Source organism: Falco naumanni, chromosome 3 (assembly GCF_017639655.2).
Source record: "Falco naumanni isolate bFalNau1 chromosome 3, bFalNau1.pat, whole genome shotgun sequence".
NCBI lineage: Eukaryota > Metazoa > Chordata > Aves > Falconiformes > Falconidae > Falco > Falco naumanni.
Window position 1 is genome coordinate 87,485,216 of NC_054056.1, and position 18,238 is coordinate 87,503,453.

The window sequence follows — 18,238 nt, forward strand, 5'->3', positions numbered from 1 at the left end:
CACATGGGCATCGCACAAAGAACACATCACACTAACAAGTAGGCTTACAATTCTAAGTGCCATTTGATGCATAACACCCTGCTAAATGACGAGAATTAGAAGCAAAGCAAACTGATCCTGTGCTTAATTTGATAATAAAGATTTTATCTGGAGCTGGCAGGAACTGGATTTTTGGGTAGTTTAATGATTTGCAGTTTCCAAGAATCCTTGCAGTAGGAAGCAGCACCTTTTTAAAGGCCAGGGGCAATTAATGCTACGGAATTTTCGCAGGAAGCTGTTTATGAAGGCAGTGGGAGACAGCGCAGCAGGGAGCAGAGCTGGAACCCAGGCGTGTATGTGGGGATTTCATGGGGAAGGGTGTGAACCTGTGATAGCCATTTGCACACAGAAGCTGCTGGACTCATCCCCTCATCCCCAGCTGACCTCCCCATCAGGGTTATGCTGCACATCCAGTGGGAAACACATCCCAACGCCGTCTCCGCGGGAGGGACCCAGCCTCTCCTAACTGATGTGGTCTTGATGGCCAACAGGCTTTCTGCAACCAGCCACAAAAAGCCCATCCTGCCTGCCAGTAACACGTAAATTTGATTTCAGAAACTAGCCAGGCTAAGCTTGGCATGTCTGCGTTACGTGGACGTTAGCTGAACCTGACAAACTCGGTACCTTGCCTGTACCTAGCTCTGGACACTCGCGCTTTTCTATATTCCAGCTTGTTGGGCGCCGGGGCAGGCGGCAGCAGCCCCTTCCCCTCACCAGGCCTTCCCAGCGCCCGCCCGGCTGGGCTCCCTTCCCCGCAGCTCCCGGGCCGCTGGGCAGCCGTGCCGGGTCCCCCACGCCGGGATCACCCGCTGCACCCCGCACCCTGCGGGACCCCCGCAGCCCCCGTCCCCCGCGGCAGCCCTGAGGAGCCGCGGCGGCCGCAGCGGGCGGGGGGCGGCGGGCCGGGCCGGGGGCGCCCGGCTGCCCGGCGGGAGCGGCGGGCGGCGGCCGGGCGGTGCGAGGCAGGGCGGTGCGAGGCAGCGCGGCTCTCCCCGCCCCCGGCGGCCGGGGCCCTGCTGTCCCTCCCGGCCCGCCGCCGGGGAAGGGCACGGAGTTGGCGGGAGTCTATAAAAAGCTTCCGTGAGACGAGGCCACCGTCCTGCCAGAGCCGTCGGGAGAGGCAGAGGCGCGGCGCGGGGGGCAGCCACACCATGATCAACCCCAACTACTATCCGTGGGGCTACGACAGCGACAACGGTGAGCGGGGGCGGCTGCTCCGCGGCTGCGGGTCAGGGCAGACTCCAGGCACGGCGGGAGGCCCCCGGGCTGGGCCCGGCCGGGGGGGACACGGGCTGCAGGCGGGCCGGGGCTTGTGCGGCAGCGCGGCCCCTAGGTGGTGGCTCGCAGTGCACAGGAGGCGAGGCTGGTGAGAGGAGAGGCCGTGGCAGATGTCTCTAGGTTAAGTAACGTCAGTTTGCCTACTGTTAATAGAATTCAAAATTTGACACAGCTGTGCAAGCCAGCCTGAGGCTGGCCTTGGTGCAGGAAGAGCGGTGCCGGTCAGCGGCGCAGCCACAGTCCCTCCCACGTGCAGGGATGGGAATCCCGGTGGGCTGCGCGCGGCCTCCCTTGGTCAGCTTTTTTCCACGTGAAGTTCTTGATAAAACCATGCAGATAATTGTTCCACATTTCAAATTCCTGTCTTCTTCAGGTATCGGTGGCCTTTTCTCTCTCCAGATGGGTACATGGTGCCACATTTGAATCACTTGGGTATATCTCATCCTATTTCTAGCCACAGCTGGATTTGGGAGCGTACACCTCTGGCTTCCTTTCTTGGTGTATTGTCAGTCTTCTGATAAGTAAAGTCTAGAGGTTGCTATGAGAGTTCAGGTTCAGTTGAATGACTTGCAATATCCAGTATTCCAGCTAGAATAATCGAATAGCTTTTATACAGTGAAACTCTTGACAGAGCATGACTGACAACCAGGTGATTAGTAACCTGCTTATTAATACATTTAATTGATGTTCTGTAACTAAGCAAAGCCGAGCTTGCATTCATTGTAACAGAACTATAATTCATACTTGGCTGGAGAGGGTTTTCATGATGTTTCTCTGTATTTTTTCCTAGGACCAGAGCAGTGGCACAAAAATTACCCAATTGCCAAAGGACGCCATCAGTCACCTATTGAAATCAATAACAAAGACGTGCATTATGATCGCTCCCTACTACCATGGTTTGCTAGTTATGATCCTGGTGCAGCTAAGACCATCCTCAATAATGGGAAAACCTGCAGAGTTGTATTTGATGATTCATTCGATAGATCAGGTTAGTTTTGTTTTAATCTCAAGCTGTCATTATACATCAATGACTGTTCCTCAAGTTGCTTGGAAGACAGTGTGTGCTCTGAATGTTCATGTCTGTCGGTAGGTTTTTGTGTACTGCCTGTGTGTGATGTACCAGTATCCGTGACTCCAGTGCCCTGCTCAACTGCTGGAAAAGGCCTGGGCCTACTTTTAAAGTTCATAGGTAAAAAATCCTAGGGAGTGGAGAGAGCTGCAAAGAAGCTTGATGCAGGATGAGTTAAAGGTGTAAGGTAAATTTCTGAGCTTGGGAAAGCCATTGCAGTTGAGTTGCTGTCCAGGAAAAAAAGAGTCCAGGTTTTAGGTTTTATCTATGAGGACTGAATTCCATTCACACTATTTGAGAGGCCCAGCAGAACGTCTTTAATTGTGTATGTGGCTGAAGTTACAATATTTGAAAACTGTACCCATGTAATTACTGATAAATGAAGCAATGAACCAGATGTTGCCACAAAGTCACGGTATTTAATCAGTTAAAACTCCCTTTGGCATTCATGAGATTTTGTCTTAATGAGGATTATAGGGCTGAGAAACTCCAGTGTTTAAGCTTTAATGTCCAAAATATTTTATCCACTCGTAGTTATGACAACACACAATGTGCTGCATATATAATGCATAGCTTTTAAGAGGTTGTTTGTTACGTATTTTGAAGAGATATGTCTGTTCTCTTTAACAGGTGCTAGAAATACTTAGTTTATGTTGGCAGAACCACTGACGTTTCATGTTAATACTGTTGGCCATATTTCAAAGGAAAAATCATTACTGAAATATGTATGAAATTGCATTAGTACTGTGATAAAAAGGAATAACCAAATGCATACCTCACTCTATTCTTGTACCAAGGTCATCAGAATTTTGTTATTATTTATGGTACATGGGTTGGTAAGAGAAAGAAATACTGGTTTCAGTAAAATATTGAAAAATCTGTCTTCCAGTGTACAGACTTATTTCTTAACTGCATTAAAAGTTCCAATTTACAATATCACTGGGATTGACAGCTATAATTACTAGGAGGAATTTTACTAATAGGTTGATTGATCTTAAATATTTATGGGCATGGATTTAATTTAATGGATTTTTAATGAATGACTTGTGTTTCATGAAAACTGAGGATCAAAATGTATGGAAGCTGGACTAGCTAATATACTATCAAAACTCATAAATGACTATGCAGTCAAGAGTTTGATTAATTTTCTAGCAAAGTGGGAATCTTTGATGTTATTTGAATAATAATGTTATTAGTGTCAGATAACACAATACATCAATCAGTAAAGAGATGTAGCTGTGGCATATGAGAAGACTTCCATGACCATTTTTTTGGTGGTAATTGCTTATCATTTTTTACCATCTCTTGTATTTGTTGGAACAGAATCAGATACATCAATGGTTGCATCTTCTGCATAAATGTCAAAGTAATAATTGTTATAATTACTCAGATTTTGCACAGGAGGGAGTATCCAGGCAGAGCAATCTACAGCATGGATGCAACACTGGCCACAAAAAGCAGAAAGTTTTGGAATGTTCTGAAAATTTTTTTCAGATAAACTGCTCACTAACTGTTGTGTTCTGATCTCAGAAATAAAAAGTGACTCACTGGAAAAAAGTAGGTGTATTTCTCAACTCTTTGAAGGCAAGAATCATTCAGTGTTTATTGTTATGTCTCCTTTGTTATACCATTGCCTGCAGAGTCTGTGGGTGGTGTTCCTTCTCTAATATAATGCTTGCAGAACAGATTCCACTGTGCATAATCCTTCTGACTTGAGCATGTTTTAAGGTTTTTAGGATATGTACAGTGACTTATTTTTTTGTAAAAGTACCATGAGCTGCATAATACATATATATGTACATATATAATAGCAATCATAAAGGAATTAAGCTTTTATTCCTTTGGAACAAAGACATTCTATCTGTCTGCCTTCCTGTTTATCACTCTGTCTTATCTACCTTAATTATTTCTGAGATAATCAGAAAACTGAGGGCTTCCTTTTATTTTCCTGACTTTTTCAGTTAGAGTGGTCATGCTCTATCTGTAGTGCTATCTAGATTTTCTTTAGTGGTAGATGGTATAAATTGCTGAATAAATTGCAAAGGTGAGTGGTAAACCAAATTAGTTCGGGTATCTCTAAGTTTTACCTCCATTGTGTCTTCTCTGCCTGGAATACTTTGACTATTTGCCATTGGGACAGTTTCTTACACTGAAATGGTTAGAGAGAAGCTCCTGGGAAGAGTGCCATCCAATGTAATTCGCGTGTTATGTTGAAAGAGACCTTATTACTGTTATCTTTGGAATTAGTCTAGTGGAAGGAATTGGAGAATTTATCTCCAGTTATTTATAAAGTCTGGTTGACTTTAAGAATCTGCTATACAATTGAAGGCTTTGATGACAGATACTTGCTGTAGGAGGTGTGTCATGCCGCTGCTGCCTGTTCCTACAAGTTAATGGATTGTTGTGGACTCAGTAGCCTGTCTTTCCATATCTATGTGGAAGAAGGACCTTAAACACTGTAAAACCATTGCAGGTGGAGGCTGGAGTCTCAAAATCCAGGAAAGAAATGAGAGCTGAAATTAAAACCTCCTAGGTGGCTGTGCCAAATAAAACCCATACCAGAACTTAGGTACTTTGGCAGCATAACCCTGCTATGTGTTTTGGTCTGAATAGCAACTCAGATACTCTTTTAGATCCAGCAGTGACTGGTTTTGTTTTGAATTAGGGCTGCAATCTTATTTCTAGCAGAATCCATTTGCTTTTAAAATTCCAAAAATATTTGTGCCAGGGAACTTTCCTGAGAGCACCTAACTGCTGGGACCATTGTCATGATGCTGTGTGACTTACATAGCTTGTGACTTCCTTGCAATTAATAACCTTTTGGCTTTCTTTGTAATACCTTCATTAGATAGTTAGATCAAGGTGTTCAGTTTAATAAAACAGTAAAGATACATAACGCTTGTACTGGAACCCAGACACATCAACTAAGGAGAGGTACACTAAGGCTACGTCAAATGGATACCTTCTTCCATCTTCACAGTTTGTTTTTGTTACCTCCTTGTCACTTTCTATGGAGGTTCACCAGCCAAACAGATTCCTACTTCTCCTTTTTTTTTCTTTCTGATAGATGACATTTAATGCCTTGCAACACCTCAGTGCAGGCACACTTTCGTACAAGGTTACCTTGATGCTGCTTGCAGAATCTTTCGATTTCTTCTCAAAGGAATGTGTGCCTTTGGAAGTGGATGATGCAAAAAAATCCCAAACCCCAAACCATTAGAGCCAGTTACTGTAAGTAGTGAGAACTTGTTGCATATTGATCTCTTAGCATCATTAGTGCTTGTGGACAGCAGTTCCTAGAGTACCACTTTGTGGGAAATGTCATCTGTCTTTGCAAATGAGATTTTAATTATGAACTTCTGGTGAATAAACATTTATTTGTTGACTGGTTCTAAAACAGTGACTACAGAACCCAGTCACTTTAATTAAAACTGGGTGAAGTCTGTCCATAGACACTTAAGTTTTCATTGATTCTGGCAAAAAGTTACTTAACATTTTGTCTACTGAATTTACACTGGAACAAGCCAGTAGCCATTACAAGAATAGCACAGCTAAATCCCAGCGCTTATGTAGCTGTAGTACATGCCACTTGGTGGCTATGCTGCATACCACAAAAAGCAGCAAAGTTAAATTCTTCCTTCAGTGTTTAACACATCTACCATTTACAGTGTCTGTGTGAATGTACTGAGCATTAACATGAGCACTGCAGAGCCTGGATACAGGGAATTTAGGAGATGAGTTTCTGTTAACTTTGAAATTCCATTGTTAGAGGTAAAAATGCTTGAACATTCAAGGACATGCTGAGGCTACAGTTATGCAGTGGTCTCTCAGTTTTCAGCCCTAGCATAGATCACAAACAAAGATGATTTGGGACCTCACATGAACGGGCTGTGATCAAGAGGCACAAAACTGGAAAGGTTGTGTTACAGTGCAGCTGAGAGTGGGTGGCACCCTGACAGACTTCTATTAGACACTTCTCTTTCCCAGTCTGTCCCTGTAAGAGTACAAAGTTCAAATACAAACAAAAGTAATTCTGGCTATCTATTCAGTGCTTGCTTAAAGAAAATTTCAGTGAGAACTGAAATTTCAGTTCCAAAACCCTTCAGGAAACACATTTTATCCCTGCAGTTAACCAGACTGTTTTGGTACAGAGAACCTCTTCTGAGCAGAGGCCTTTTAATAACATGCGAAATGTGGCAGTGACATTAAAAAGCTGTGGGTTTTATACTGCACTGTTAGATTCTGTTATAAAGCAGCATAACAAAGGTAATGTGTCTTTTTCAATTGTCACGCAGTAATACCTTACTAATTTAATTTCACTGTGGTTCACCAGTTCATTTTGTGGATTTGGCAGGATGTGAGGATCGTAAATCTTGTAAGAACAGTTATTTCTTCTCACGTTTATAAACAACTCACCTCGTAAGTCTGTCTGGTGCTCCTTGTGTTTTTCCACCTCACTTTCATGGTATACCTTCACAGGAAACAGGGAGGACATTTGTGTAGGCATAACTCTGCCAATTTTACCTTAGTGAGGAGAGGTGACAATTGACATTAGCACAGATTAAAAATCAGACCTCTGCCTAAGCTTCTCAGCAAATGGATGCACTTACTTCAAAACCTTCTTGTAACATTTCTGTTGTTAAAATCACCCTGCTACCTAAAGCAAAGTGAGTGGAGCAGCCATCTCCACTCAAGCTGTTTGACAGCTTCATTTTGCTGTGTAAACAGACAGATACAGTTTTTTCTCTCCTTGGTTACATCCTTCTGTGCAGCACTTGCCCTCTCTGGGGCCAAACATCTGCCTCAGTGATTACACTGAGAGTGGAAAAAAATCTATTCTTTTATTAGCCAGTTCTGTCTCATGCCGCTCAGTTTATGACGGGTTGAATAAAAGGTGAGCTTTTTTACTGAAAATGATGCCCATGTGTGTGTCCATGTAGGATTGTTCTGTGATAGACCATTCTTCAGTGTGGGTGGGGAGACACACGGCATTTGAGCAAGTACTTCAGGCTGACATGACATTTTTATGTCTGGTGTCAGGCACTAGTGGAGAGTGATGTGCAAACCCATATAAAAAGAGTCAGTCACTGAGCAGTGGAATGAGAGTTTGCAATAGTAAGGCGCCAAAAAGGAGCAAATAAATTTTTCCTGCCTTCCGGGACTGATTTGTATATTCCAGCAGCTGAGCCATGTTACTTCAATGACAGCATGTTTGAGGGAGTTGCATTTTAGTACGGCTGCTGTGGCCATCCTCTTACTTCCTGTAGAGCAGAAACAGGAAGAGAAATGCCACACTTCCAGTAGTCAGAGGTAACACTTCCAATAGTCAGAAGTAAGTCCAGCCATTCAGCTAGCCATGTGAAAAGGATTACACAGTATTTCAGAGGACTAAGAGAAAAGCTGGCTGCCCATATATCAGGAAGTGAGCCTGCAGGCTCCTTTTTTAGAGCTTTTGCTTTTCATTTCATGCAGTGTCATAGAAGCTCAGAGTGAGTCATGGGGCCTTCTAGAAAAGCATCATTTTGTGTTTCATGGTCGGAAAACACCTGTCACAGCCTTAAAATTGGGAGAGTCAGACATTTAAGGTGAACATTTCCTGTGTAAAAATTGTTAGAATGATTCATTGTTACATATAAAAATGTAGATGTATAAAAAGAAAGCTGTATTTTAACACCACTAAAAAGTAATTTTAAGATACTATAGTTTCTTTTATAAAATTTTACTTCATATTCTTTTCCTGTTATATGGGTGTGTATTTCTTTGTGTTAGTATTTTCTGAAAACAAAAACCCAAGAGGATAAGGATACCTTTAGAAATTAGCCACATGTTTAAAAAAAATATTTATTTTACTAACTTTGAGCAGTGCAGACAGTTTGGGATTTTTTATGTTTTAAATACTGGAGAACTTTATTCTTGTAACTCTTTTATTCTTAAAGCATAAGGATATTACATTTACTTGTGTTGTAATTTCATGTATTTCTGTGTTTTATATTACACATTTGAAATTAAAAGAAATAAACCTGCATTAAAAGAAATTTCCTGCAGGATATTTTGGTTTATAGGCATCTTATTCTTTGCATCATTCTGTCTGCTTAAAGTGTGCTAAGTAAAAGCTACTGTCTATTTATAGTATAGATGAGTAAAGCAGGAATGTGTTGGCACAAGGTGATACAGGGCTGCACCTAATGCCCAATCAAAAATGTCTGCCGATGGCCCATCAGTGGAAATAATGACACGTTTTTACCTTAAACTGGATTATTTGGACTTACAGATCTATTTTAATGGAGAGTTGATGGCCTTGCCAGTTACTACTGTTACCGCGTCTGCGTTGACCACAGTACTGACTGTCTGTGGGAACAAGTAAAAAGAATTTTTTTTAAATAACAGCTTGCTCTTAATGTTCAGTAAAAAATACTCTCAGTACTTCATTTCTTGAGATGAGAATAGATTTCGTTCCTTTTCAGATTTAAGGATTTTTCCTGTAGTATATAAGGACCTGTTTAGAACTGCTGAATAGTTTATAGGAACGCTGTAACTCCTATCTCCAAATAAAGTGAATGAGAACTTAATATTAATTAGTATTTTATGAATGTGAAGCAGTTATTCCCTTTTTATTGTGAGATCCTTTCAAATACATCACCTTCGTTTAACACAGAACATAAAAATGTTAAGATTATTTAGAGTACAGGTATTGTGCATCACAAGCTGCACTATTCGTCAGGAAAATAGCTTGCATTCTCAGCAATTGCTTTTCTGAGTCATTTGCTGTTTTCTTTCTCCTTTTCCACAGCCAGAGGGAGCAGCCATCATAGCATAAGTAATTTTATAGCTTTTAAAACAAATAAGTCATAGCCTGCAGTAAGAAACATAGTTTGTAGTGTTTTGTGGGAATTTGTTTATCAACTAGCACTTCAGCAGTTGATCTTAATCGTGGCTATTTTTCTGTGCTTTGATATAGGTAGATATTAGATGGCATTCAGGGGAAGATTAAGACATCCAAATTTAGGTGTCTTATGTGGGCTTTTAAAAGTAGGTGGATTATGTCTCAAAACTCCCATTCTAGTCAACAGAGGAGTCACATTTAATCAATGGAGTCCGGAGAGTGATTTGGGTCACCATCTGTTGAATGTCTACCTTAAGGCAAGAAGAATAATTCTAAAGTCTTGACTGTTCTGATTAGGGGCTTAGACATCTCCTGCCATTTTTGATAACCTAATGTATTCCACTATGCCTCCAGATAATACTTTAGAAAAGTATAGTTCTTCTATAGATCTTGTATCACATTTTTCAGTCTTGTCCGGGTGTCTTTGCATATAGCTGAAGATGATTGCCTGAGGTGGTACTAAATTCAGTGCAGATTTCCAAGAGGTATTCAGTACTCAAAATGTAGAGCATCTGTACAGTAAATATGTATATAAATACTTTAAATGCATATCTATTTCTTTTAAAAGAATTAGAAGATACTAGAGTCTAATGCTGTTGCAGATTATCAATTGCAGTGCTGAGAGGTGGGCCACTTCCTGGAGTCTACAGGCTGCGTCAGCTTCACTTTCACTGGGGTTCATCTGATGACCATGGCTCTGAGCATGTTGTGAATGGAGTGAGATATGCAGGAGAGGTAAGACTCGCTGCTTTTTACTTTGAAATAGGGTGTAAAACAACATTTGCATTATCATTCAGGTGGGACAAAATTTGTCATTTCTCTGCTTTTCAAGGTGTTCTTTCTGTTTATTTATCTGTGACATTTTATTCTTACTCCCATCGATTCTTATAAATGTGGATCAGGTTGAAGTAATTCTCACAGCATAAGGAAAAGTACTATATGAAACAAAAGTTTGCATGTTCTCAAACCAATATGGCTTGAAACATGAGGTAGCAAGACTAAATCACCGAGAAGCAATGCAAACTTACTAAAACAGTATTCTAAAAGTACAGTATTATAGCAGAAGTATAAAATTACTCTGACAGAAAGGAGGAAGAATGTGTTACCTTTATTTTTACCACTTCAGGGCTGTAGGGGAAGATGAGAACTGTAGACTATCAATACACAGCGCTTACATTCATACAGATTCTTCATTAGAAATGCTGTAATTTGAAAGCCACGTGGAAACGAATCGTATCAGTAGATGACTTCTGAAATGCATGTTCCACCTGCTTGCTTAAGCATCTTTTCTGTGTTCAGCTTTGAGATTACTGTTCTTTTTTGCAATTTCTGCATTGAGATGTTTATGGGTTATTATAAAGAAAATAGTAGTCTAAATGGTAATATATGGCTGATATATCTCATACATGAATTGCTGTCCCTTTTTTATTTTTTTTTTTGAAGGCCTAATCCTCATTGTTTTTTGCCCCAAACTACTCTCTCATTTATACAAAGAACTCTAAATTCAGCCTCTCATGGCTGATAAGGGTGGGATTTTTACATTTGTCATTGTTTCTAGCTACATTTGTTACACTGGAATCCCAAATACAGTAATTACCTTGATGCTGTGAGAAGAACTGATGGAATAGCTGTTTTGGCCATATTTTTGCAGGTAAGTAGAAGTGTGCAACCCTTCTTTGTACTGCTGCTATAGAGTTTTCTATTCTTGCAGGGTTAAAAAAGCAAAACCCTCTGAATATATTTTCTAGGGATCATAGCACATTGAAGGTCTTGACTTTCAGTAACGCATGCTTTACAAGTTATAGAGCACGAGTCATGTTATTTCAAATGGTATCCAGTACTACACACACTTCTCCCATCAGCTATTGTGTCACTATTTGGCTGGTGGAAACTGTAAATCCAGATGAATTTGCTTCTGCTTTGGGGACACAATGTCAATAGTAGCCCTCTGACAAATAGCAATCAGCTGTGTTCTATGCCAGTCATGGACTGATTTCAAGGACAGATGCCACTCCTGGGCTTTTAATGAACTTTCTCCCAGGCAAAACTAACTCACAGACAATAAATGTAACTCGTCCTTTTTAAAAACCCTTTTGGGGGCATGCAGTCTTAGCCTGAAATATTGGCCTTTACTCTTTCTTGTTTAATTAATATTCACTAGAGATAGATGGATGACTGTGTTGAGATCAGCAATTGTGAACAGTAGATCTGACCATGAAATCCAGTTTTTAAACTAGAATGAAACTTTTTCCAACTTCTGTACTTGAGTCTGAAGAGTTGTTTATCTTTGTTAGAAAATTAAATGTCAACAGAAGTAGCTGTATTGTGAAATTAACCATGAGTTTCTGTACTGATACAATTTCCTTGTTTGGATCATAATATCTGTTGGGGTACAGACAGAAGACATAGCTTACTAAGCTGGTAGGGTTGTAGATTGGTGATAGATTGGTGATAGATTGGGTTAATGCATGGTAATTTTATGGTTGATGCATGTTTAGATGCATGTATAAAAAAAATAGGATCAGGAAGAGAACTGACCAAGCAGAACTCTCTGGTTAGCTGATGCTTTCTTCTTTACAGGTAGGGGAAACTCCCAAACCAGAGATGAAGAGAATTCTTGAAGAAATAAATGCCATCAAAACAAAGGTAGTTATATTGGCTTTTCACTATAGGAAGATTGCTTAAAATTCTCAGGAAAAAAAGAAAAAAATCAAGAGGCATGACTTTCTAGTGTTCAAATTCTACTCTGCAACATTGCCAGAATATCCTTGTGAACAAAAACATGTGTAGCTTTTCCTTAACAAGAAAAGTAATTTCTTCCATTTACATACGAGCCTTCTTTGGCTTTCATGGGCCTTATATTTTTGTGAAAATGAGAGTCATCTTGCCAGACTTTACTCACCTAAAAGCTAGGCATGGACTCTTATTCCCTCAGTGGTCACTGACAAAAGAAAGGCGCCTTTATCAATTGGTCCATTTGGCCTTGGAATAGGTTGCCTAATGGACCTTTGGAAATGCCACTGAGTATAGACATCTGTGTCTCAGATAACATTATGTGATAAGAATCTCACATTTCATAGGCTGTCTTGTTTGTTGTTAGCAGAAATATTATAAATCTAGAGTACCTGCCTCCTTCATTGCATGGTGGCCTAATCCAATATTCAATAGATAGGCAGAATTTCCATAAGAAAGGAGGCCAGAAGGAGGACAATTTCTGCACAGAAACGGGTGAAGCACGTTAGTACTGGACACTGCTTCAGATGAGTTAGCTCAGGAACAAGAAGTAGCATCATGGAGTTTATGTTGTGTCATGCTTCTCTGGGCCCATCTGTGAGGATCATTCAGTCCACTTACTTTACACTGCATCATTATGTCTTGTGTAGATGTTTGCTTAGTTTTCTTAGTTTGTTCCTTTGAAGTATCTGAGTCTCTCTGTTAAAAAAACAGAGCTGCATCTGGGCCTGACTTTGACTGGAGCTATTGAAGAGTTTTGTGTTTGTTTTTGTTGTGTTTTATTTAAAGGGGAAAGAAGCTCCTTTTACAAACTTCGATCCTTCAATTCTTTTCCCTAAATCTCGTGACTACTGGACCTACCATGGGTCTTTCACTACTCCACCTTGCGAAGAGTGCATCACCTGGATTATTCTTAGAGAGCCTATCATAGTCAGCTCAGACCAGGTAAACGTCAAATAGATTATATTTTACCTACTTCATTTTAGTTACATGCCATAATCTGATCTTACTCTTTTAAAAGCAAAAATGCTCGTTGGATTCTGTGAGACATTGCATGCTTAAAATCACAGTGAAGAACTGAATGCCTTAGAAACTACTCTGGGACTCCATAAGGAACCTGTAAAAATCTTCAGATGACTGCAGTCTACAACCTAGTACGTGCAATCAACCTGTTAGACACATCTCTTATCCGCCTCTGTATGACTCCTACATTAACTAATAGAGCAGAGATAATGACCTTCTCTACTTGGAAGGGCTCATTGTTTCCTGGCCCATGTCAGACATCATGGTGGTTCAAATCCACAGATATCAGAGAGCTTTATAAATCAGTAAAATCATAACACAGTGTAGATGGTAAAGAGTTTTCAGCAGTTTGGAGTGTGACTGACAGCAAGCAGTAGTTACTATATATGAGAGTTCTTGCTCCTGTGGGCAAGAGAGCTCTTGTGGCATCAGCTAAAGAAAAGAGTAGTTCTCTGTTTCCCAGTCCCTGTGTTCCCACGATACTAACTTTTGCTAGTAGGAAAGGATGGAGCTGGATGTGGCTCATACCCTGTATTTTACGCAGAGCTCCAAACACTGCATTACACCAAGAGCCAGTGTAGGCGAGCTCAAGCCATTAACTTGTATTCTCCTGCAACCATTTAGAGCAGGACATCGACACATTTAGCTAAAGCTTATGTTAAGCTTCCACCAACAACTTTGATTATGCATGATTTTTTCAACCATTTCTGTTGGCTCAAGCTTCCTCACGTAAAGTGTTCATTGCTTACCGTGCTGAATGCTTGAGGGTAGTCACTAGACAAGTTATGAAATAAAGCTGCAGTGAAAAAATGACCATCTGGAATGAAATGCAGTGGGATGGTCAGGTATCCTAACTATATTGTGCACTGAATGAAGCAGGAGTCCAGTGTTCTCACCTAATGCAGCTGAGCATTTCTGACTTCTTGAACATTCTACGTTGCAAATACATCTTTTATAGCATGCTTCTTTCTCAAATATCTTTTATCAGAATACTTATTCAATGGGATTGGTGATTCTGTCTGCCCCATATTCTAGATGGCACCACATAACCAAGAAAATTACAGAAGTGTTGTATCAGGTGCTTAATAACCCTTTTTTTCTGGAAGGTATACCAGCGAAATTTTCACAAACAGGAGCAGCATCAGATAACTATAATTTCTTGTTAATTTGAAAGCCTTCTCTGGTCACTTACCATAAAGAAGTATTTCTTGTTAATCCTCATTCTCCTTCAATCCCATTTATAGAAATTCAAATGCCCTCTTTCATCACAATCATTTCAGCCTGTGATTCTACTCGTACCACACAAGTCAGTTTTCTCATCTGAGATTGTTCCTCTACTCAGCAGACTATAATCATAAAATATCACAAATTTCAAGACTCCAGGGTAGTGAGAACATGAACATTAATCAAGTGACTGACTATTTTCTAGTACTTTGTATTTATGTGGCTCTTTACCTTTTGAAGAATAGAATTTGGGTATGATGAGAAGCTTAGGTGGCAAGAGATGAAATATGGTAATGTATTCATTTACAGCTTAATTTTCACAGCTTACTGAATTGATCTGCCTCCTGTTTCCCTGCCCATTTGAAAATTAAAATATGTGGGCTATTTTGAAGCTGGTACTTGTGTGAAAAATAGAAGTATGGTCTGACTGGTTTCCACAAACTAAATCTGCTTAGGGGTTTATATTACAGAAGATCAACTACAGATTTTGTTGGGAAAAGTGTCGTCGTTACCAAGCATCTCTGATTTAAAAGGTGTTTCTAAAGGAATAACTAATCACATCATTGATCCAGCTTTGTGCAAACACTTTTTGATCACTGCTGTATTTTGGTCATGGCCTTTTTTTCAGCTTATCTAAAGTTAGTGAATTTGGGGAGACATACAGGCTGTTCCCTAACTGGCCCTACTGTAGAAAAAATGGAGCATTTAACATAAAAAGGATGTACATACATATAGATGTAGTATAGTTATATAGACATATAGATTGGGTCTTATCCCAGGATAACCACTTTTCAGGCAGAATTGGCAGTGTATGCGAGGTACTGTATACAAATACAATGAAAGACTTTTCTCACTCCAGCGTGCCTGCAGTCTAAATAATGTATTTATGAAAGAGGATTGTGTTACCAATCATTTCTAATCCTAGAAAGTGTACTGCCATGTCAGCCTCATTAATAGTAATTATTTCAAGTGCCTGTGCATTTACAGTGGATTGCTTGGATGCTTTTGCAGCCAGATGGTAATAGTATATTAGCCACATGGATAAGTACAGTCACTGCAAATCAGTACTCTACAGGAAAACTTAATTTACCAGAAATCCCTGTGAGCTACAGTGTTGGTGGCCTATCTGTTTAGATTAGTTTTGACGAAAGGATGGGAATTTAACTGTGGAATAACTATCCAATTGCAGACAAATTTTTTCACCTTTATGTATCTATAGCCTGAATATGTGCTTTTTTTTTTTCTAAGTAGGGCAGATATTCCACGAATAATAATAAAACCTAGTAATCTCTTCTCCAATAGTACTTTCAGTATTAACAAAACTGATAAACTATTTTTATCTCCTGCTGTTCCCATACAAATTATTCTTCATCTGAAATCTGAAATTTAATTTCAGGTGAATAATCCAGCTGGTGCATATTATTCTGGTTATAAACGTGACCTCATCATTATTCAGGCAAACTTGAGATAGCTGGCTTTTCTGAGCCTTGTAGTGAAGATCAGTGCTGAGATGCCTGAGCTAGTTCAGTCCCTAAACTGGCATTATTATCATCACAGTGAACCCAGCTTTTACAGCCCAGACAGAGGTTCTGCTTCTATTGGACTTGAACTCTGTAACATGAAAAGCTAGATACATCAGCGTATTGAAGCTACTTGCAAACAAAGCTGATGTGTGCCATTCAAGTGTACACGCAGGAAAGTGTATGCATCCTTTTCACAATAAGCCAAACAGGGAAGTGTCAAGTGTCTGAATCAGAGCTGATGCACTTTCTGTCCAATCTTGTGCATGCCAGTGACAGCAAATGAAGATTATGTATCTGTAAGTGGGTATATGTGTTGCATCCTCTGAAAACTGAAAAGCAGTAGAGGAAGAGCATTATTTGAAGAGCATGGACAGAACTCATGCCATCCCCCCAAAAAAACATACCTTGGTTAAAAAATAAAAAGGCCAGGGAGAGTCAGGCTGCAGGCCCTGTTTACAAACCATTTGAAACCTTGACCAAGTCATTATCTGGTTTTACATTCCTGTTATTAATAATGGATTTTTTTGTGTCACTGCAGCAGAATATGTCCTCTGCTACAGATCCACCATGGAAATCAACAATTAGTTTAAATTTAGCCTTAACACCTTGCAATTCCAGAGGCTTCTTAGCTGTCAGCCACTAAGGCAGGGTTAGGTTAGAGTAGGAGAGGTTTATTAGGACATAGGCTGTTCTAGTTGCATTTTCTGAGGACTTTGCTCAGTTTCTGTGACTGTACACAGTTCTGCAGACAGTACATAAATGACCTTACATTTCACAGTTCTGTTCAGATAGGACCCATTTTTTCTCTTCACTATTTCTAAGAATATTGTGGCTAGGAAAAGAACATGAATACCATTCTTGTGATAATGAGGTGAAGGATATCTTCACAACTTTGAAGGAGACACTCTCTCCAGCTTGGTTTAATTGTTGGGCTGTGGATTTGATCCCGAGGGATTTCCATCAGGACACTTTGATTTTTGCTCTCCTGCAGATGGCGAAGCTCCGCAGCCTATCCAAGAATGCTGAGAATGAACCTGATCTCCCCCTGGTTGATAACTGGCGCCCGACACAGCCTCGGTATTTCAGGATGGTGAGCGCATCATTCCTCTAGGACCTGACTCAGGTTGGGTGTCCCTGAGCGAGGTGACCTCTAGAACTAGAACTAAGAGATGGTTTTGTTTTGTGCCCTCTGTTGCATTTAGACAGAACTCCAGCTGTAAGTCTGGAGGCTGAAACTTTGAGTCATGAAATGTGAATTTCACTTTCAGAGGATAATATTTACTTAGGCAAATCCTATCATTAAAATGCAAGTAGACATCTACTTGGCTTTTCATAACTGCTTTAACATTAGCTTTTGTCAATAGTAAAGAGGATGATAGAAGATGCTACTAATGGCTACAAAACCATTTGCTATTGCCCACATGTCCATTGGTGCTTGCCTTATTCCATGCTAAAGAGGCTGCAGTTAAAAGAAGTAATTTTTTTCAGCATAAAACCATATTTTTCATTAGTTGTTTTCAGCATTATTCATATTCTGCTCTAAGCTGCACAGGTTAATGCACAAGGCATTCTTGGAAACATACGAAAGCACTCTTTTGGTATTTGATACTCACATAAAATATAAAAGGATAGAAAATTGCTTCATAGCCATTGATAAAAGAACTAAGCTTTTAACTTAAAACAATGGAAAGGTGAAACAGAGGTCTGTTCTGAAAATTGTATTCACTGAGCTATACGTAGTTAAAACTGTGGAGTAGGGGAAGAGCTGTTTCTGGTGTGTGTCACAACTGTAGTCCATATTAAAAGACTAATTTGCATTTTAATGTTGTAACAATCAAAGCGTCATGGATTTTAAGAACTTCGTCTTTGTACCCTGAATATGTATTTTCTCCATGTATACAAGTGACTTTTCTGTGTAAAAAAGGTGTTAAGATAGCAAGAGATCTTAATCTTAATGGGGTTTTTTTGAGGCACATTCTCACTTCATGTGCAAATGTAATTGATCCTGCTGTCAATGAGATTTGGACATAAATATCTGAAACCACCGTTTGACCCTCCTGAGCAGAATGCAGTTGACCATTTTTTGTTGGCCATGTTGGCCAAACGTGCATTGTTTTGGCATGAAGAACAGTGAAACAGCATTGTAAGCCTATACGTGAAATAACAGTATTTCTGCATTAAAAAATCCAACAATAATAAATACATTTACTTAATAATTTTTTGTTCTGTATGGTTTTTTGGTTTTAGAAACATGTAAAAATAACAGAATTTTAAAGAAGGACTTGTCCGTGTCTTCTGTAATACACCTTCATGGAAATTGATGATGAGTGGTACCTTTTTCAGATCTTTGTTTGAATTACAAGAGTACTCATTGTATTTCATGTGACAGCAAGTAAGGAAATAGCATCTTAAATATGCTACCTCATTGAGACATCCACAGCTATTCTTTTAGTGCGATCACCCTAT

General features: G+C 39.9%; 1 protein-coding gene across 1 annotated transcript; it reads left to right on the plus strand.

Moving 5' to 3' along the window:
- Nucleotides 1-1,048: 1,048 nt before the first annotated feature.
- On the plus strand, nt 1,049-17,988 carry LOC121085750 (carbonic anhydrase 3-like). The gene is made up of 7 exons (XM_040588720.1): nt 1,049-1,236; nt 2,108-2,305; nt 9,886-10,004; nt 10,828-10,920; nt 11,850-11,915; nt 12,792-12,947; nt 16,764-17,988. The coding sequence occupies exons 1-7, from the start codon at nt 1,191-1,193 to the stop codon at nt 16,881-16,883; spliced, it is 798 nt and encodes a 265-aa protein (XP_040444654.1). The 5' UTR covers nt 1,049-1,190; the 3' UTR covers nt 16,884-17,988.
- The last annotated feature ends 250 nt before the right edge of the window (nt 17,989-18,238 follow it).

Excerpts from the sequence above, each read along its gene's own strand:
- LOC121085750 (XM_040588720.1), top strand. The coding sequence starts at position 1,191 with ATGATCAACCCCAACTACTATCCGTGGGGCTACGACAGCGACAACG. Across the intron at positions 1,237-2,107 it reads GGGCTACGACAGCGACAACG|GACCAGAGCAGTGGCACAAA; the intron begins GTGAGCGGGGGC and ends ATTTTTTCCTAG. Across the intron at positions 12,948-16,763 it reads TCATAGTCAGCTCAGACCAG|ATGGCGAAGCTCCGCAGCCT; the intron begins GTAAACGTCAAA and ends GCTCTCCTGCAG.